This window comes from Natator depressus, chromosome 5, assembly GCF_965152275.1.
Source record: "Natator depressus isolate rNatDep1 chromosome 5, rNatDep2.hap1, whole genome shotgun sequence".
Classification (NCBI taxonomy): domain Eukaryota; kingdom Metazoa; phylum Chordata; order Testudines; family Cheloniidae; genus Natator; species Natator depressus.
Window position 1 is genome coordinate 91,308,501 of NC_134238.1, and position 21,709 is coordinate 91,330,209.

Here is a 21,709-nt window from a genome sequence, read left to right on the forward strand (position 1 = left end):
GGCAATTAGTGTTCATGTCTGTGCACAAGTAGCTTTCTGCATGAATTTTTTTACCCCTCATTGTTGGTCTTCAGGCTTACATAGGGCAGTTAAAACAATCTGAGGATAGCTGCATCAAATGGGAGACTTCCCCCAAGTAACTGTTAAAAGAACACTTTTAGCAACTGCCAGATGACTAAATATAAATATATATCTTTATAAGCCTCAAAAATTGGTGACTTACGTCATGATTAGCTAAACCATTCAGACTCTCTTAAAGGATTTGAGTTCTGGTTTTCAAGCATATTTCTTTCTAGGAGAATTGTGATGTGAGTTTGTTCTTACAATAATGGATTTAAATGGCTGTAGTCCTCCCTGGATCTGCATTTGAAATGTTCACAATTGGCAATTGTATTGGAACACAGAATACACTCGTGTTCTTTCCTGAATTGCTAAATGAGCAACTAATATTCTTTACAAGGTAATAACGTGGTGGAGGTGAATATGTAGAAACTGAACTAACTCATTATCTGTATATTTCTAGGTAGCCTAAGTTCATGGAAAATTTTTTTTTTTTTTTTTAAAACCCTTGGGGAAGGAAGACTTCAGAGGAGCCGGGGCAAAGTTAAGTGTACTGTGGTCACTAGTCGTGCTTCCAGTGTTTGAGAGGAAACTGACATAGTTTGGGTATTAAATAATCCCTTTAATAGATCAATTTAGCTGTTAATGGATTTTTGGTGGATACTTGAACAATACCTTTCTCTGAACTGAAATTTCTAACTTTCTGTATTTTAAAAGGTCCCTACAGGCAGGTGCAAAGGAAAATTACTCATTTGGTACACGAGTCTGAATAGAGAATCATTGTTACAATAATGTCAAAATAGAAAAACGTATACATTACGTATATGTATACGTATACGTAAACGTATATGTTAAATATTGTGGTATTATCTATGGATATTGTAGGAATTGTGAATGTTGTGGCTAGATGTACATGATGACTATTTATTTCTCATCAGTATGTGTGTTACATGGTTTAGTCATTTTCATCTTTCAAGCTTAAACTTTCCAAGCTTTATATGTTCCTGTAGATACATTTTAAAAACAAAGTTTTGTTTGATTTGAGAGGATGGTGAAATCTGTGATGGGTGAAACTTGTTTTTTCCTATGTTAGTAAGCTCTTGAAACTTGGCATATTCTGGTGAAAATCGGTTTTGATTTATCAGCCCTTGAGAATTTCACTCTATAGATATGGAGTCAACTTTTTCATGAACCTTGTTGCAAAGGTGATACAATAGGCAGCGAAGGCAAGCTAGATTGTGCATAATATTACATAACTGGATTAACTATTCATCCTTTAGTTCCCTGATCTAAAACAATTTCCAGGCATTTTGGTGAAATGAACAATAAATGGGGTCATCAGCCTACTGTTCCATTTTCCCTACCAAAATACCTACTTTGCTTAATACTGTATTTGGGGCATGTCCATAGGAGTTGAGGGAAGATGGGAGGGAAGGGCCTCAAAAGACCACTAATGGGCTCGCAGAAGACTTATAAATTATGACTGCTAGGGTCTTCAGTAGCAAAGGGTGGGTTTGTAGGGGTGTGAACTTAAAAAAAACAAAAACAAACCCCAAACCACACCCAGACAACGTTAAGGGTTTTGCTTCCCCATTGTTTAGGTTCAGAAGGGACTTTTGGATGAGACCAAGAGCAAATATCTCTTCACTCCCCTTCCTCTCAGTGCACATGTTCATATGCTGACTCTTTGGTTTCAGGTTTGCTGTTGTGGTTATTCTAGTAGACACTTTTGCAGGGCCTTGGGAAATATGTAGGCGTGTGCATCACCAGAACAGTCCCTGGGTGCTGCTCTTATGCTAGCATGTGATTGGCAATGGTGCTGTCTATCCATAGTTTAACCCTATGAACGTAAAGTTGAAAATTAGACATTTCTTTTTCAGCTGTAGTAATAAATGTTAATTTTTACAATACTAGGGCCAGTGTCATAAAATGAAAATGAGATTTTCAAATTGATGGTGCCCCTTTGAAGTAGTAAGTTCCCATTTTTAACATGAAGAAATTGGTCCAATAAAAGATACTACCTCACCTACCTTGTCTCATGTTTTAACAACTGACCTTTCAATGTACAGTAAAAGGTGACATCAAGAATTAAGAATTGAGGGGAACAGTGGAAGCAGTGCATTTAAAAAAAAAATCCCAAAAACCTTTTATTGATTTTTTTTTTTTTTTTTTTCATGTCACAAATCTCTGGTAACTTTTATTTGATTGAACTATGTAAATATCTTAAAGTTCTACAAATTCTAAAATACAGATTAGATATAAACTAATTCTCAAAGACTTCAGAAATAGTAGAAACACTTCAGTGATGTAAGGTCAAAAGGCGGATTATTTTCCCCCAGTATCAAGAGATTCACATTTGTCTGACCCATTTAGTGGTTTTTTAGGGAAAAGAAATCTGAAAATTCCATGAGAATGTTAAATTTCATGGAGAACTACTTGGAACCAAAAAGTTATCAGCGGTCCTGTTGTCTTGCTTTACTGACTTTAACCATTTTTCATTCAATTTCTTTAATTCCTGTATATGCACAGAAGGCCCAAAGCTCAAAGTGTGAGACTGCCATGAAACACCAAATATTTTAGAAAACTTGCTTTAAAAAACACATAATTAACCCAAAAAAGCGAAATCTCTAATCAGTTACAGTAAAGGATTACAGGCCAGAGAACTTTCACTTAGACCAGTAGTTCTCAAACTTTTGTACTGGTGACCACTTTCACATAGCAAGCCTCTGAGTGCGACCCCCCCCGCCCCCCCCCCCCTATAAATTAAAAACACTTATATATATTTAACCCCATCACAAATGCTGGCTGCAAAGCGGGGTTTGGGGTGGAGGCTGACAGCTCGTGACCCCCCAGTTTGAGAACCCCGGACTTACTCTGCTGACCAAAACTGCTTTTCACCTGTAACGAGAACTCATCTCCTCCCATCCTGAAAACAAAGGACTCATGACCTAATTTTAATTAGGTCATTCAGTCGATCAGGAACTATATATTACCACTCCTCTCTCATGGGGATGCAAGCCCATTACACAGCAGTCTGCTGGCATTCTAATTGCTGGCAGATCTCCATCTCAGGAGGGGCAAGTGTGTGGGGAACATCCTGAAAAGAGAGAGTTTTGGTAACCACGTATGCAACTAACACTTACGTAAAATGCACATAATGCACAAACTGGCCAACAAAGCTTGATCATTTTTAAACCTGCTACAAACACACAACAGCTTTCCTATATTACTGTTGCTATTCATTTTTTATTTGGATTGCACTATCACTGAAGGCTCCAGTCAGACTCTGCCCTTCTGGACTAAGAATGCAAACAAAATTATCTCCACTCCCCCCCGCCAACATTTATTTAAATAAAAAAGCTGTTTCTGGGCACTTACCTTTCCTTCCCATTCCACAGGATGACAAGAGAAGCAACCACCCCTTCCTCCTCCGAGGAAAGGGAATTGCCTTCCTCTCCCCTCCTTTCCACCCTCTCACCCCTTTTAAAAAAAAAAAAAATTCACGTTTAAGGGAATACTATTGCTTGTGCTAGTCTTCAGTGGAACAGCTATCAAGTAACTGCCTGCTGGTCCCTGATTCTCTGCTTCAGCTCTGATGCAGGCTATAGGGCCCTGGGACTACTTTAACTTGCATCAGCTGGCTATAGTTCCCTTGGATGCTAAGCTCAGTGCATTCCCCTTCTCCAGCCTCCCTGTCAAGGGTTGTGGAGAGGGGAGCATTCAGACAATTCTACCAGTTCTGCACCCGTTGGGCACTACCGTACACCCAGGGAATCCCCAGCAGGGAACTTGCAGGTGGCTTCCACGTCTCTTGTGCTTCCTGGGTGGTGCAAAGAGCAGAATGGGGCAGAAAATCTCCTAGGATCATTAGGGTGGTGGGGTGAGGGGGAGGTTCAGTGATTGACTTCACAGCAGAATCTTCAGCTGTGAGCTGCAACTAAGATCTTTGAGTAAGAGTTCCTCTATTCACCATAATATTGGAATTTGACTTCAGTTAAATGGATGGGGAATCCTTGCTATCAACAGACAGACGGGGATATGGGTTTTTCTGATACTGACTTGCTGCAAGTTGGAGGACACTTATTGTATAATTAATAGGTGTGTAGAGAGGTATAAATGTCATAAATTCTGTAAATAAAAAAGGTGAATGTCAATGACAGTTGGGAGTAGAATTTGGGAGTTCCTGGTCCCCCAGCAGGCATGTGCTCAACTCTAGACTGTGTGCTGTGTCTGAGAAGGAAGGTAAAAACATCCTTTCCCTTTTCCATTTTAATGGAAGTCTTGCAAAATTGATAATGAAGTATTTGAGATTTGCCTCTTAAGCTCTGAACTCTACTGTCTTCAATGATACTGATCATTTTCTCCTCTGCTGTTTCTCCTTTAGTTTTTTCAATTCTGTAATCTTGTTCTGATAAGTTATCCACTGCTTCAGTGATTCCTTATCCTTGCCATGCCCCCTGTATGTTTGCCCTCAGGGTTCTGTTCCCTCCTTCATCTGCTCCATTATTTCAATTGTTCCTAAATGGATGTTTCCCAAATCAATCTCTCTGCCAAGTCTCTGCCCTGTCTTGCACCTGTCTCTTCGGTATTTCGTGTACACTTCTGATTCTATCTTGCTGTCTCAAAACCTCCTAATCTGTCTTCACTGTCCCTTCTCTATTAGATCAGTTTCTTCATTAGCTGCTTCTTTTACCACCTTCTCAGTCTTCATTTTCAAGGTCCTGTAAATTTTTTTCCCACCTCCATGTCTATTATTATTTCTTTCAGCTCTCAGTCCTCTGTTGCTTTCTGCTCCTTTTGTCCATGTCACATTCTTCATGTCCTTCTGTCATGCTGCCTGCCTCTACTTACCTGCCAAGCACCCTCTCCTCTTTCATATGCACCTCTTCAGTAATCCTTCCTGCTGTATCTTTTCCATCCTCTCCATTATTTGAACTGTTGTGTTCTTTTTTTGCTTGACTTTTAAATTGTAAATTCTTCATGGCAGGCAATACATCTTGCTCTCTAAAAGCATTGTCTAAACTTACAGCATCTGATAAAAATCACATGAAAGGATATTCACTTCACACGCCATTTTCATAGAACACTGTTCTGTGCAACTTGGTAAATTGAGTAATAAATCTGCCTTTTAAAAGGCTTTAGCTTGTGTTGGATTTGAACAAATCCTTTACTTGTTAATGACTTATAAAGACCAGATTTTTTTCTTAAATGTATATAGAGATTAGGTACTTGAGACATAGCAGATGTCCGAGAGTAATGAACTAGGTCAGTGGCCTGATTAGGGACTTATTAGTAATCATTTATACTTTCACTAGACATGTTTATGAATTTTTACAATGCTTGTACTTAATATATGACCCTGTAAAGTAGCTGATATATGATGATATACCTCATCCATGTTTAAACCAAAATAGTTACTTTTTTTTTTTCTATAGACAGAAATCGCCAAGAGATTGAATACTATTTGTGCACAAGTCATCCCGTTTTTGTCTCAGGAAGTAAGTAAAACTGTTCAGCTGTTAAAGTGCAATTATGTTGCTTCTCTGTTTGCAAATTAGCTAGTTTTAAGATGTTAATTTTATCACAATGCTCAAGTGTGAGGAACATCTGTTATAGCTGAAGTGTGCAAACCCCCCCTTACTAATTTGGTCTAACATCTGAGTTTAAACTGAAAAACTGGTGACAATAGCTCAACCTCAAATTAATTCTTTTCAGGAAAAACTATAAAATGACAAAACAATTTTTTGTTTTCATTTTTAATGACAATGCTAAGTTCTACTTAATAGTCAAGTGTTAAGTTCTGTGTAAATAAGAATGTTGGCCTTCAATACAAAAATATTCAGATATTATTTTTGGGTAGGTAACACACAGTTGGTAACTCAAATACAAAATGTTGTTCAAGGGTATAAAACATTGCTTGACTACAACTGTAGCATATTAAAGACTACTTCTGTTCAGTTTTGGAACCTGCTTTGGATTAGACTAGTTGATGCTCTTGTTAGATTAAATGTAGGAAGCTGCCTAGTCTTTTTGTTGATTATATTGGATGCAGGAGTTATAAATGACTTATAAAACAAACACTAGTTTAAAGTTGTCAGAACCTTCTCATCTCAGTTGGAAACTAATGATTTAGTTCCTAGAAGATATTCTCTTCAAAAGTTTTCAACGTTTGTTACCTTTTGCCTCACTGTTAAACAATGAGTAACAAATGGCATAAGATGACCTATAATAGATAACCTGGGCTTCTGTCTTACTGTGCAAATTTCTGTACAAAAACTCTTTCTGTGCATACTGCAAATGTTTCTGGTCTTGGTTTTAATGTACTGGTGTTTTTATGGGGTGGTAAGAGGAGAAACTGGTATAGCTGTTCAACAGCTTGATAACACAAATTTTAATTTTTATTTATTTATTTTTTTAAATAGCATCAGCAGCAAGTCGCCCAAGCAGTAGAACGTGCCAAACAAGTGACCATGGCTGAACTAAATGCCATCATCGGGGTACGTGGCCTTCCAGGTCTACCTCCTACAGTGTGTATAACCAGCTTTCATTTCTTATTGCTTTGGTCATTTTAAAATAAACTTGAGAATTTTTTGATATCTAATTCTGTTTTGATACCTAATATTGTTGCTCAAACTTATTTGACTTGGCTCACTCAGATTTTACAGGAGGCAGAATTAACAGCAGCTTATTTTGTAACAGAATGGCTTTTCATTTCCTGCACCCATATATTATATCAAAACCTTTGCTGCAAGAAAGACCAGGGAGTTTGGGAAAGATTTATTATCTATTGATCGTGGGTATTGTATGCTACTTGATCTAAGTTACCTTTGTTTTGCCTCCTGCTTTTTGTGACATTTGAGTTTTTGGAACCTGTACAACTATTCAGTCTTCTTCCCTTTCCTTTCTTCTGCATCTTTCATGAATTTTAAAGTAGCAGGCTAATGAAAAGAAACTTCTCTTGCTTTTGAAGTAGTATTAATTGTCTGACATAATGTTCTAATAGCCTTTCACCAAGTTTGTGCTTCTAACTATGCTGAAATAAGTTAATACTACTTGCTTGTGACTGGTTGTCAATCACAAGTCATTTGTTTTGCATTAATGAAGTCTCTGAACCGTGCATTCCTTCCACTGCATGAGTTCATTTTCCCCATCACTAAGTCTAGAATATATCTCATGTTTTCTGCCCTTCCAGACTAAGTGAAAGAAGTAGCGGAAACAAGAAGCCGTCCTTTCTGATTTTATTCATATGTGAGCGCCTTGAGCGGATTCAAATTACTCATTTATCAATTTATGTTAATTGCTTGTGAGAAGATGCCCTGCTGGTCTTTATAGTTCCCTCAGACACTTTGTAATGATAATTAGACATGCTGCTGTACGGATTAACAGTGCCATAGTCCAATGACGTCTACAGACAATGGAACCAGTTAATCCATCTGTGCTTAAAATTACATCCCAACTGGAGATGTGGGGGGAAAAAAACCCATAAGAGCGAGGGAGGATTAAAAGAATGAGCCTCAGCTTGAAAACTCTCCTTTCATCAGTTTCTCAATTGCAGATCTGCAGTCGGTTTGCCTGTGGTAAGCTATTGGCAGTCAATTAGGTGAAATAAACTGGGAGGGTGACCTTCATTTCCTTTTAATAGCTTTTTTTCCTCCCTCAAATGGGGAGGTTCAGTGGATTTTCAGCTTAAATTTTATTCAAGCTGCTTTATTACACTTGACAGATTAGCGTTGCATAAACATACCCCCCCTTCAAATTGGAGCCCTGTTTTTTCCCTTATTTTCAAATTTTGACTGTTACTGAGTTAATTCACTAATCATGTTTAATAAAAGTTACATCTGCATTTTTCTGCAGTCTTCTCTGTGCTTTGCTTGCGTAATGAATTGCCTTATTTTGAAGATCAAATCAAATATACATGCAAGAATACTGTATGAATAATATTTGATTAGCAAAGATTAATAGATCTGTGTTTTCTTGCATGTGTTAAAAGTGTACAATTTCACTGAGCGCAGATCCTGAATAAAAGTCCTTTCATAGTGGACTAAACTTGTAGGACACTTTTGCAGAGTGTGTTTTTTTTTTTTTTTTTTTAAAGTGCATTAAAACGTCTGTCATTAGACTAAGAAATTGTCCTGACAGCGAAGACTTACTGTATAGCAAAACTTCTCTTACCAAACTCGCTATGATGATGTTGTCCCAAGTGGCATTTGCTGAATGTGTTCTGTTCAGTTCTGTGCTCTTAGGTCTAGAACTACAGTGTACGATTAAGACTTTTTTTATGGGCAGGGTTTTTTGGAGGTAGGGAGAGGTATGTTAATCCGATTAATAGAAACCTCAGAATTTTTTAATTTTAAACTACCAATGATCCTTCAGTATAAGCATTTCCATTTGTTTTATGAACAAATACTCAGCAATGCTGTCGTAGTTCAGATGTTGTGAATGAGGGAATAAACACGTAGTTAGTACAAATGTATTTTAATTTTCAATGTCGATCTGTGTATTATGCATACCAGAAATCAGATGCATGTCAGTGATCTTTTACAGTTTTAGGTGATCAATAATTATCCTGTGCTGCACAATAAGTTTCATGCTCTGACATATGCTTGATTTTGTTTGAAAGGGATTGTGTGCATCCTGGAAAATCAGAGTAGCATAAAATTGGGTTGACAATTCAGTGGACCTTTGCTCTCCTTCATTGAACATGCAGTGTGTCAACCTGTCTCCCCAGAGGGGAGGAGGCATCAGGAGGCTGGCTTTTCCTACAATCAGCAGCTGCACTGAAAGTAAACGCAGACCAGTTTGATAGCAGCTGTCAGTATTGTTCAGGGACCCGACTTAGTGTAAAGAACAATAGAGGGGCCATGCTCTTAAACTGCGGTGTCTTTCAGGCTAAGAAAAGAAATAGTAATTTAAGGGTTTAGACCTCTATTATGAGTGTGAAAGATCATGAAAGACTTCTTTAAAATGCAAATAGGCCAAAGCATTCTCTAACAAGTAGCCTATGGCATCAGAGTGCTAAAGATATTTCTGTATCATAAATGTTGGGGTTGGGAAGAAAGTTAAGCATTTTCTTAGCAGATGTTCAGTTAGGTGTTCTCCCTGACTAGGTAAAATCCGCATTCTTGGCATTTGTCTGAGCACTGACTTTTCTTTCCTTTTTCCAAAAAGGATTGTGATTCTGTGACATGGTATAATGATTCAAAATAACTGTTTGCAAATTCAGTCTTGCCTCATTAATTTGTTATTAAAGAGTCAAGACTGAGTTTGTTTTTCCATTGGGCGCACATACTGGGTTGGGGGGGGAAGCAAAAACCAAACCTTGTAATTTAGTGAAAATGGAGGGCTGGTGGACACTAAAAAATGAGCTTGACCCAGCTATGTCGCTTGGAGGTGTGCAAATCCACACCGTTTAGCAACATAGTTAAACCGACTTAAGTCCTTTTGTAGACAGCACTTGGTCAACAAAAGAATTCTTTCATTAACTTAGCTACCACCTTGCTGGGAGAAACCCCTCCCATCATCCCAAATAGTGTCTACGCTGAAGCACCACAGTTGTGGCACTATAGTATTTTAAGTGTAGATAAGCCTTAAGACTTGTTTCATGATAGGCCACTTTTAAAATACAAACACACTACTACTTTAGTTACTTGGGAAAATTGAATTTAGAGCAGGACTGCAAGATATTGTGGGGGAACGAGGGGAATTATCTACCTATGTAAAGGCAATTTTAGTCAATGTATAAAAAGAAAAAGTATATTTAGATTGGAGGAATAATGAGTGCGTTGTTGCATTCAGAAACTTTAATGAGTAAAAATAAAATAATTCAGGTAGTGTTAACTTCTTTAATTAGATGTTGGAAGATCAGTTGTGAGGTGTGTTTGTGCATATACTCATCCACAGCCCCTTACTAATGGTTACTGAAATGTGTTGTTGGGATTGTCTAATTATTCATGTCAAGCCACTACATGTGTGTGTTTGGCGGAGCTAAGTATTTTACTTTTCAGCCATTGTACATGTCTGTACGTGTTCAGCCATTGTACATGTCTGTAATTTTTTGAATTGCACCAGTCAGCGTTCATTGTACTACTATTTTTCACTAAAGTTGATTGAGTGAACTAGTAGATTTGCTAGATACTTAAATGAAAAGTTTTGATTGTAAAGGATCGGTGCACCTGTTAACTCCTTGGCACCACTGATTTCAGAGCTTTGCCTGAAGTCTATGTTTGGGGGTTGGGGAGAATCCTGATCATGGCATGAAAGGATTAAGTGGATTATCATGGTAGAACTTGAAGGGATTTTTTTTTTTTTGGATATGATTAAGCAGCAAGCTGGAAAATCAGATGCCTATCAGCTCACACCAGGAAGAGCTAAGGGACAGTTATAATTAGTCTATCACAACGTCAGCAATAACGTAATTTTGCAAGACTTAAATACGGGCAACATTAATAAAATTCAGACATTTATATAAGTGTACATTCTTAATTTAAAACTACAGATCTATAAATTGGAAAGGTAGAGAATGTAGCATACAGATGTGAATACTTAGTTTGACATTAGTTGCTAATGATTCTGTGAAATGTATCTTTTTGGATTGACAATACTTTTCAAGACAGATTGAGTTGTAGACCTCCAAAAGAGCTCTCCACTGTTGCATGAGGTGATTGGCTAAAGGATTAGCAAACTGCTGAATTATTTTTCTCTCCTTGGCTATGGTTGCCAGCTATCTCTGGGATGGTAGTGTGTGAAGCTTAAGAGGATGAGGTTAACCTCTTGAGGGTTTATTCTTATGAGTGTGTAGTTAATCCTTGGAAAGCCTATAAATAACTAGGCTGTATGTTTCGTTATAAAACAGAAATACAGACTAGAACAGAAATGAATGCAAAATTCTGTGCAGGGGAAGAGCTAAGCAGCTGTAGCATTACTTTAGACCCTTCTCAACAGTGATCTGTATTTTGTGCCAAGTGATATTTGTGGGGGGTTTTAGAGCAATGACTTATTAGCTTTCTGTAAAAAGAAAGCTGAGTGCAAGATACTTATGCATCTTTTTGGTACACTTCATAGTGTACCAGCCTATAAGAAACAAGCTAAAACTTTGCTGTTCAGATATTTATAGTTTTTATGTATGTACAAAAGTGTGTACACAAACTTGCTGCTGTACCTTAAATTACGTGGGATTTCTTACTGTGTATTTACATTAGATACAACCCAAGTAATCTGTTTCCTTTTAGTTATCACTGCTGAGGCAGGATTCATCATTTCGAGAACAAGTGACTTGCTTAATGTTGGGGATTAAGTAGATACCTTGACTTTCAGCTCTTATTTTATAACCTGATTTCCCCCTCCCCCCCCCATCCTCATAAAAAAGCAAAAAAGGACACAATACTTACATCACCTTTAGACTGGTGCATAATTGAGCTAATCATCTCTGCATCTCAAAACAGTATGGACATGCTTGCATTGGTTATATTTTAGAGATGTAATGACTGAACCTGCAAATAAATGTAGATGGAGATGGGCAGAATTACAAAGATTATGTGTTTGACCCAACAAAAATTTATTCTTTGCTTTTAGTTGAAGAATTTTGAGAGCAGTACACGTGCTGACAAATTTATTCTAGTAATATTCATTAGACTTGTCAATTTCCAGAACAAATTGCACATATTTGTCTAAAATAGAAAAGCATGCTTTAAGTGTTTTTAAAGGCTGCTCCTCTGTCCCCCAAACCACTTCCAAAGTGGATTAGGTAACTGGTTTCAGATGCCCAGCCTGTAGGCTCACTCCAGATGTAACAATCATCTAGTTCCATGATGGAGTAAGATATTACAGAATATACCTGCTTGATTAGTTTCTAGACCTTTATGGTTAGGAACACTCTTTGAATGTCAACCAATGTAGTATTGTCTTCAATGTTCAGGGACACCCTTGGCAAATAAGCCATGTGTGCTTTCCTTTATTGTGCTTTACCCTCTCCCCTTTGTACTGTTCTCCTTGGTCCAATAGTCCAGGCTCTATCCTAACTTTTTTCACTTTTCACAAATTAACTCAGATAGGGAGAAACTAACCAACAATTGGGTTATGATATTATTGAACTTAGAGATACAACTAATTTGACAGCTTCATGGACAAACACTCCAGCCTCATGGATGCTGTGCTTATATAGCTCAAAAAAGAGCACATCACAATGATTGGGAAAACGTATTCTTCTCTGCTGACGGTCTCTCATTCGCATAACCCAGGATGGAAGTGTATGGTGTCTAAAAGATAGATTTGAGGGACATTTGGCATCTGCTGTCATTGGAAAGCCTGGGATAACATTGTCCTTAATGTGGGCCTTTTTGCACACTTATACTAGTACTGGGATTTGTTTTGGTATACAGTGTACTTTACAAAGTTCTTTATGCTAATCAAGAATGTACTCCAGGGCACCGCAGGACAGTCTTCCCCCTAGACTACCTTCAGAACTCTAGGTCTCTAGCTGAAACATCTTCCTATAAGTATGGCTTTGGAAGTACAGATAAGGGGCAATAGCGCTTAGGCCCTCTATATCTTACAACGTGGCTACTGGCTTTAACTTTCCTGACTGCTAATATGCTTTTGAGTGAGCAACTAGAGCAAGAGTGTGATTTCTTTTGGACTGTGCTTCCTAAAGGGTAAACAGCTGTATACAGCACCAGGTGGAGACCCAAAGTGGCCTTCAAGATTAGTTCCAAAATCAGTGGATTTAACCTTGAGGCGACAAAGATGTATGTATCCTTGAAGAGTGGTGACCATTTTTGAACTAGCAGGAACTGAAAAAGGTGTTTCTGGCCACTGCTGCTTTTGTTGCCATTCAGGAATATTGAGGAGTCCAAGAAAACCCTGAGATTTTCTTAGCTATCATGAGTTTCCAAAGCTGTGGGTTTTTTTAAAATTGGGTGCTTACATTTAAACAAGGCAACACTAGCACACATGAGGATGAAGAGGCAGTGAGGCTGAGTGTAGCAATAAATGTTTCCAGACTTTCTATTTTGGCTGAATTTGGAAAGTCTCTTTCTAGCAAAAACAGGTATTTCAAGGCTTTAAACAGTGTCTGTGCTTCCCAAGCATTCTTCAGGAAATCTCCCACCTTTTCAGTACCTCTGGAACAGCTCCAGTGGTAGTAACAATGGAAATATTGCGGGAAGGGCATAGGTGCCTTTACCATTGTGTTGTATGGACATGCTTAGAACTAGTGGCTGTGACATGGTGGTAGAAATACTAGAACTAGAATCCTGCCACCATCAATGGAGCTGCTCTAGTCGTAGTGCAGAGTCAGACTTCCTGAAAAATGATTACATAGACAAGCAAGGAATCACAGGTGTTAGAACACTTTCAGAACCACCCCCCATTATTCTCCATAGGTAGCGGAATCCTGGAGGGCCAAAAGTCCTTTAAACTCCATGCTCACCAGGATTGATGTAGAGATGGAAGTGGGAAGTATGACTATAAAGTTGGGGGTGTTTTCACTCTGTTATCTATCTCAGTGCAGCTTTGATGTGTGGGAACACGCTTCTTCCTTCCCTTTTCAAATTCAGCACCAATTGCTAACAGGAGGGTGTGTAGAAAAGTTCAGCTTTCCTTAGTTAGGACCCTTTTCATTCTGGGGCCAGTTCAGGATGTGAGACACAGTGACATAGCCTTTTTTCTTAGCCTTCCGTATGATAAGAGACATTAATGGCTGTTGGAAGAAACATGTGTCTGAGACGGTTTACGTTTTGCAACACGTACTCTGTCCTTATGACCTGAGAGAGGTTATGAGTTACAGGAATGAGGGTGGGAATTGGGGTAAAGTTAGATAAAACTTGTATATCCACACAGAAACTAAGCTCAGTTTGTTCTCTAGGAAAGTGCCATTACTTCCTCCAAACTCCATGTAGGTGTGCCTGTTTTTAATTAGCAATTTACAAATGTATTTACAAAGAGTATGACTTTCTGCTCCGAGTGCATGTTGCACATCTTTGACCTCGCATTCTCTAATGGAAACACACAGCAGCATGTACATAAAACACAAAAACCAAACACAGCATTACAATACACATGCACTTCCTCCCTTAGGGAAAGGATGTGAGAATGAATGCCATGTAACAGATATTAACTATATGTCACTTAATACGCTACTGGAAGGTGCTCAGACACTATGAGGGCAGTATAAGAAGTTACATGGAATTAAATATTTCATATGCTCATATATGTTCATAGCTGTTGTCATCTGTCGTTGCGCCTCCCCCCCCCACGCTTTGATTAGATGTACTTATTATTGGGGGGAAAACCATCTAGATACAATATTTTTGCTCATAGTCCAGATTTCTAGGGTTGCAGTAGAGGTGGGATAGAACTTCAACTAGCACAAAAAAAGGTGGCAGAAAGACTTGTGGCTGTGGGGGAGGCAGCTTTAGTTTTTGAGGTTAAATCTGGCAATAGCAGTACTTATCTCTCCTACTCACCTTGAGTTTCACCAGGGTAGTCTGAGCTTACCACTCTGTACATAATAGGCACTAAGAATATGGTTCAGGCTTCTGCTTGGGTGGTGAGACTGTCTGCACTAGCTTTGCTCTTTGGTAGGTGCTGTGTTGATCTCTGGCTTGGGAGATAGCCCTGCAAATTCTACTTGCACCAGGGCCTAACTGCAGTACGACAAATCCCAATTTAAAAGTCTGCATCTACCCCATGTCCATGCTGCTGAGCGTACTTCACCTTTTTGAGTCTGTAACCTGGTCTCAGCCCAGTCAGGTAACCTCTGAGTGCTTGTCCATTTCTAAGTCCCTGGCTGCTGGTTTTTCCTCTCTACACCCTGACTCTAGCCTGCTGCTCAGAGCAGGGACAGAGAAGCTACATCTGCCCATAATGAGACTAGTAGGATCTGTAATTTACGGCATTTTTAGTGGTGGGCTGGGGATCACCGTATAGGAAGAGCTGAATATGTACTACCCATAACCATTTTTAGAGCTTAGTGCAAAATGCATGTTTTTGAAAAAACATACTCACAATCCTAGGAAGTACGAGGAGTGTGTAAAGATATAGGAGTGGCACGTATACTCTATACTGTGCTGTTTTTATATAATGTGTGACTATATTCATGCACTGTGCATATGTGACAAGGTGGAGCTCTCCCAAGATGGTAGTCCCCCCTCACTTGCTCTACCTCAACTCCTTTATGCAGCATAGATAAGGAACGTATACAGCATCAGTCACCTTAATATCTAGGCACTACACATAGTGGTACACTATGTAAGGGACACAATAAGGGACACAAGACATAGATCTTCTTCTGGGGCTCAGCCACTTACCTAGAAATTAAATATGCTTCCGTTACAAGTGACTGAGCCCCAGAAGGTGAAAGCAGAGACTGCTTTTTCTACATCTCATGCCCTTTATTTTTTCTGTCCAGTGGCAAGATCTTAAGGTGATGGATGCTTTGTACATATCTTATATCAAATTGCATAGAGGAGCTGAGGAAGAGAAAGTGAGAAGAGACTTCTGCTGGGGAGCTCTCCACCTTGTTATGTATGCACAAGTGAGAGAGACTACTAGTTTGGGAGTGCTTCCCTTAGTACTGCAGTAATTGAGGAGGGGTGGAACTGCTGCTTCTGTCTCTGCTTGGCAGGGAGGCAGAACAAAGAACTTACTAGCCAATGGCATGGAATACCTCAATTTTTTTCCATTGTCAGGAACTGGGAAAAGAGGGGAGTGATGGAAGAAGTCAGGCTGCGGGGGAGAGAAGGTTGAAGAGGAGCATGGGATGTGGGGCAGGAAGAGGATGACAGAGAAGCCCGAAGCTATCAAAGTGAACACCTAGTTCACAGCAAGATGGGGTGTAAACCTGCCCCTCACTAGCGTGCTGTGCAGTAAGTGTTCGCTTAGAAACTTAATGTATCACTGTGTAGAGAGGAGAATGGGCTCCTGGCAAAGATTGCTAGCCTTGGGAACCCTGGATTAAATTCCCTACTCCACTACAGGCTTCCTGTGTGACCTTGAGCAAGTCACTTTAGGACCAGCTCCACAAATCTACTTGGCTGTTCCTCCACTCAACACCTAACCAGTAAGTGCCCTCTGCCACAAGCTGTGTGCTCACATTCCCTAAACAGTGCATGAGGAGAGAGAAAGAGATCCTCAGAAGTCAGCTGATGGGAAGCCGCCTAAGCTAGTCAGCAGTGAAATGCTGGGGAAGGAGGGAGAGGTTTGTGCGCCTGGCTGACACGCTGGAGATAAATGTTTCCCTGTGCTTAGGATGAGTCATGAACCCTGTCCAGCAGTTAGGTGCCTGACCCAGGTCAACTGTTTAGGTAGCCCGTATGCTAGCAGCCAAAATCATTTGCACGAAATAGACACATTTAACAGCTTTTACAATAAGGGAGTCCCTACAATAGCTAGTAGGCCAGGGGTTAGGACACTCACTGCACATGTGGGAGACCCAGGCCTGATTTAGAGCAGGGACTTGAACCCAGGTCTCCCATATCCTGGGTGAGTGCCCTAATCCCCAGGAGGGAGATGGGAAGACACGCACACAAACATCCTACCTTGTCCCCAGGTGTCTTGTGCTGGCTGTGCTATACTGGCCCCCTTCTGCGATCAATGGCCTGCATCTGGCCTTACTTCTGCAGGGTCTGATGGTTCCTAGCCATACTCAGAGCATGCCTACAGTACTGGGTTATTCTAAAGAGAGAGGTACTTCCTCTGCAAAGCTTCAGGGCCTCTGTAGCTTTGACTTAAGGTATTGCTCCAAATAGCTTGTTAGCTCTGGGATGGTGTCAGGGCTTAGGTGGCTTTGCAAATGGCAACGGGTGGAAACTTCGGGGACTTAGGTGCCTACAGCATTAGGTGGCAGCTTAGTGATGGCTTTGAAAATGTCAGTGTCTAAGGACCTTTGTCAGTCTTGGCCCAGGTCTTGCCTTACCTCGGCTTCCCATCTGTAAAACAGGGGTAACAGTACTTCCCTACCTCACAGGGTGTAGTGAGGATAAATACATAAGAGTGTGAGGTGCTGAGATACGACTGTGGTGGGAGCCAAATAAATACGTAAGATATAGACATAGGAACCCGAGGCTAGGTCAGTCTCTATGGGGTAAGTACAATCATATGCTAATGTGACACACCTCTGCAGACTTAACATGTTTGAGGTGGTAATCATAAGAGAAATATTAGTGGTTTGAATCATTAGAACCTCTGTTTAATAGATATGAATAATCTAGACTTAAAGAGCATCTTTCAAAGCAAAGGATTCTAAATCTTATTACAAACTTGGAGTCTTGCTCTGCAACCCTTAGTAATGTGGCCCACTGAAGTTACACTCTGGTAAATTTGGTGGAATGTGGCCCTTGATTTTTTATATATATAAAAAATATATAGCATACAGAGATCCATTTTATCCTCCACAGAATTGCAATTGCCTCAGAATTTGAAACATAACCTCCGTTTTAGTAGCATACAATGTACTACACAGCAGTTGAAGAATGCAAGAACATTGGAAATGTAAAACTACAGGAGAATTTAAGTAGGCCATGGGTATTTAGACACTTAAGAAATCACACTATATAGATGTATAAAAAGAGCTTACAATCTAAATAAAGTAGATGAGTTAAAGAAAGGAAGAAGTATCACCATTTTGCAGATGGGGAACTGATGCACAGAGATTAAGCCTGCTGAGCAGATCACAGGAAACCCCTGACAGAGCTAGGAATTGGACCTAGATTTACTCGGTCGCAGTCCCATGCTTTAAACAAAACTATCTTTCTTAGTGACTAGGGTTGTATTTTGACAACACCCTTACTCCAAACCAGAGGACCAGTGAAATATTGCCCCCTGATAGTATAACTGAGTTTTTTAATACTTGGTCTTTTGGGCTTTGAGGGTGAGGGGAAATTGGGACAGAAATTTTGAGGAAATAAACGCTGCTTGAATCAGCTTTCAAATGATAAACTGAATTGTTCTTTTGCCAATACTAAAAGGATTTGGGGAGGCAGGGAGAGGTAGTTGTAACAAAGCAGTTCTGGTTGAATTAGAGATTATTTTTAAATCAATACTCTGCTTAATTACCACAACACAATTGCTTGTGCATGCATCATTGCAATCCCCACCCCCCAAAACTGGACACTGCTCTTGCTCTGCAAGTAATGATAGTAATTGGTGGTAAGACAGACCTGTTACTCATCCTTCTGAGCACATTTCTTATGGTAGGTGTCTGGGTTTTAATTAAGTGCTAATGAACATGCCTAGCAGACCTTGATACTCTACCAACTTCTTCAGTTTTATGGCTCACTATTGCTAACTCTTAAAAAGAGACAGAGCAGGCATTAGTGTCTTTGAAGTGACAGGTGATTATACGCATAATATAATTGTTACCATCCTCTAAAGTGGTGAATGCCTATTTTGTAAATATGTCCTCCAATTGTTGCTGTTATCCATTCTCCTGCTCCCTCTTTTCATTTTCCCCATTTGCAGACAGCACAGGCTGTCTGTTTGGAGTGGGTGCTGGAGAAGAGGACTAATATCTTAGGCTTCGTCTACACTGGCACTTTGTCGGAAAAACTTTTGTCATTCAGGGCTGTTAAAAAACAAAAAACAAAAACACATCCCGAACGATAAAAGTTTTACCGACAAAAAGCGCCGGTGTGAACAGTGCTTTGTTGGCAGAAGCGCTCTCTCCTGACGACAAACAGCAGCTGCACTGCTTTTAATGGTATGGCTGGAGCAGCACAGCTGTCAGTAAAAGATGCGTAGTGTAGCCATACCTTTAGTAACCGAGTTTTTTCTAAAGGACACAGAACATGAGTTCTTTGGGGCTTGGATTGTCTTCATCTGTGTTTCATATAGCACTCTCAGTGCTATGCATGGCTGGAATATAAAGTAAGTTTTTTAAATTGAAGCTAGATTCAGATCATACACATTCAAGTGCAACAGCTCCAGTGGTGCAAGAGACCAAATTTAGTCCCTTATTTTATAGCAATTATCAATTTATAATCATTCTGCAGATCGTGTTATAATGGAGAGTCCTTACAAATAGGCCAAGGTCTGTCCCTCTCCTAGTTGCTGACACAGCACGGACCAAGATCAGTTCTGTAAAGGATCATGTAGGATTCTTCCGCAGTTCTACTGGAGAAAGTGTTTTCCCCATGGCTGCTGCTTGGATGTTTTGGTGAAAGAACTTCAGAGTACAGCAGGTGAAATGAGTGATTGCGGTCTTAGCCGTGGTCTACACTAGGGGGCAGAGATCAATCTAAGTTACGCAACTTCAGCTACGTGAATAACATAGCTGAAGTCTGTGTACTTAGATCAACTTATCATGGTGTCTTCACCGCGGTGAGTCGAATGCTGCCGCTCCCACGTCGACTCAGTCTGCACCTCTTGTGGAGCTGGCTTACAGGAGTTGACAGGAGAGCGCTCGGGTCGATTTATCGTGTCTAGACTAGAAGCAATAAATTGATCCCCGCTGGATCGATCACTGCCCACTGATCCAGCAGGTAGTGTAGACATACCCTAATTAAGGAAGAATACCCTACTCTTTGATTTCCCAACAAAATGCATGCCTGGCACCACTATGAATGGATGCAGGAACAGATGGCGGATACAAAACAAATTCAGTTTTAATATTGATATACTCAAATGCTTTCACCAAACGTTTACAGCTACTGAACTTAGCTAAAAGGAGAGTGAGATATAATAGCTGCCCCAAGGGGGGGGGGGGGGGGAGGAGCTAGGTTTAACCCAAGCACTTCAGGTGATGTACACTAGAGAATGCAGGTATCTACAACAACAGACCTGGAATGCTCATAACATTCCAAGTATTGCTACAGCTTCGGCTGTGCAAGTCCAATAACTTTACTAATATCAGTTCTGTCTGAACTCTTGGAGTACTGCTGTGGGCTGGAAGCTGCACCATTTCAGTCAAGTAGTGTTCCTGGTCCACAATGCTGTGCCAAGTGATAGCTCTGATCACTTAAAGGATTGGATCAGTCTGCTTGTTAAGGTTACGTAGCTACTGGCTGTGTGTGGGCGCAAGGGCAGCTGAGAAGATACTTGGCTGGTCTTGGCTCTGCTCCCTTCCTCCTCATTTGACACCGCAACCCCAAGACAGGAAAGAAGGAAACAGCTTCTTTAAACCACAATTTTAATGTAACCTTTTCCCCCTTCCACCTCATGTGTACAAGCCCGGTCAGTCAGTAGGAGCTAGTGATCCTCAGCCATATGTATGGATTGTGTGGAGATGTAGTAAGGCATAACTTTTCCCTTTCCACCACTTGTGCAAGACTGTTCTTTTTGAAACAGTAATTGGACCAAATAATAATGTGAACAGGTGCAAATATGCATCTTGTGCTAACATTAGATATGTAATATTGCATAGCTCTGAGAAATGTAACCAATGCTTTACATGTGAACACACAAAAGAAAAATATTAAGGTTGCAAAGTCAAGCACTCTGAAGTTACTATGGTAGTCTGTGCAACATTAATTTGGTGTCCTTGTTTGTGTGCATTATGATGCAATCTTTAATTACATGATCACATGCTGGTTTTTCCACAGGCCTCTTCCCTCAGAGTGTACAGAAATAATTGATCACTTAATGAGCAACTATTCAGTATTTTGTTTTCTTGTCATTGATCATGCCCCATTTAGTGCATGCTATTCCAACCCTGCTCTGAGGACAGAATTATTAAATTTACTCTTGGGCTTTTCTGTGACATTCATTGCCGTACTATTCAAGTGCATCACAAATATTAAATTTATTTTCACAACATCTTGAGGAGGCTGTTTTAGATGGGGAACTGAGACACAGAGACATTAAGGTCAAAAGTGTCTACTAAATATGGGTGCCTAATTTGGGATGCATAGGATCTGAATTTTCCTCAGCCACTTGATCTTATGGAGTAACTGATAGCACTAGTAGGTTGTCATCTTCTATGTGGCCCAGCACATTCCAGAGGGGAATGAAACACGCACTTTGTCAGTGAGATTTCACAGATGTTTGCAGACTGAGGAGGAATAGGGAGACACAGGAATTTTGGGTTCCATTCCAGGTTCTGCAGAGAAGTGTCTATAGTGGTCACAGATATTTCTGTCAAGCCTGACTCCCTTCTGCTCCTCCAGCCTGTCTCTCCCCTCCTCTCTGTCTCCTCCTCCCAGTCTCTGTCCCCATGGCTTCTTGTCCCAGACCCAGTTTGCTAGCCAGTACCAGTCTCAACACACTGAGCCCTTGAGCCCAGGCGCACTCTCCTTGACTGGTCAGTCCTAGTCTGTTCCTCTCCCAGTCCTATTTCTTTCCATCACCCAATGGCTCCTTGTCCCAGTCTGTACCCTCTGCAATGTTCCCTTGCCCCACAGTCTGGTTGCTGTTTCCTCTGCACTCCAAAAGCTACTCTTTTCCACACTGCCATGGTGCTAGCACAGGGTGAATTGAAAGCACAGAAGAGACAAGACAAGCCCTTAGAGCAGGGAGACTTCACTGGCAATTTATAGCTGTAGCAAAGCAAGAACTCACCCCTGCAGCACCTCCTGCTGGTTGTCTTAGGAATTAGGTCTTCCAGCCCAGAGCACCCTCTGCAGGCCAGTGTCTCACCTGCTGCTGGCCCCTGTGTCCCTCCCAGACCCCCAGTGCCCCTTTACCTTGGGGTACTGCCCCCTGGCAGTGCCCCCACACT

General features: G+C 40.4%; 1 protein-coding gene across 2 annotated transcripts in view; it reads left to right on the forward strand.

The window, feature by feature from the left end:
- TLE1 (TLE family member 1, transcriptional corepressor) overlaps positions 1-21,709 on the forward strand; it is a 92,246-nt gene that overhangs the window by 16,319 nt on the left and 54,218 nt on the right. The window contains exons 5-6 of one of the 2 annotated variants that reach the window (XM_074953200.1): positions 5,496-5,558; positions 6,483-6,587. In XM_074953200.1, the coding sequence (XP_074809301.1) occupies positions 5,496-5,558; positions 6,483-6,587 (168 nt within the window). The remainder of the gene's footprint in view (positions 1-5,495; positions 5,559-6,482; positions 6,588-21,709) is intronic. The other variant, XM_074953201.1, reaches the window with a different exon arrangement.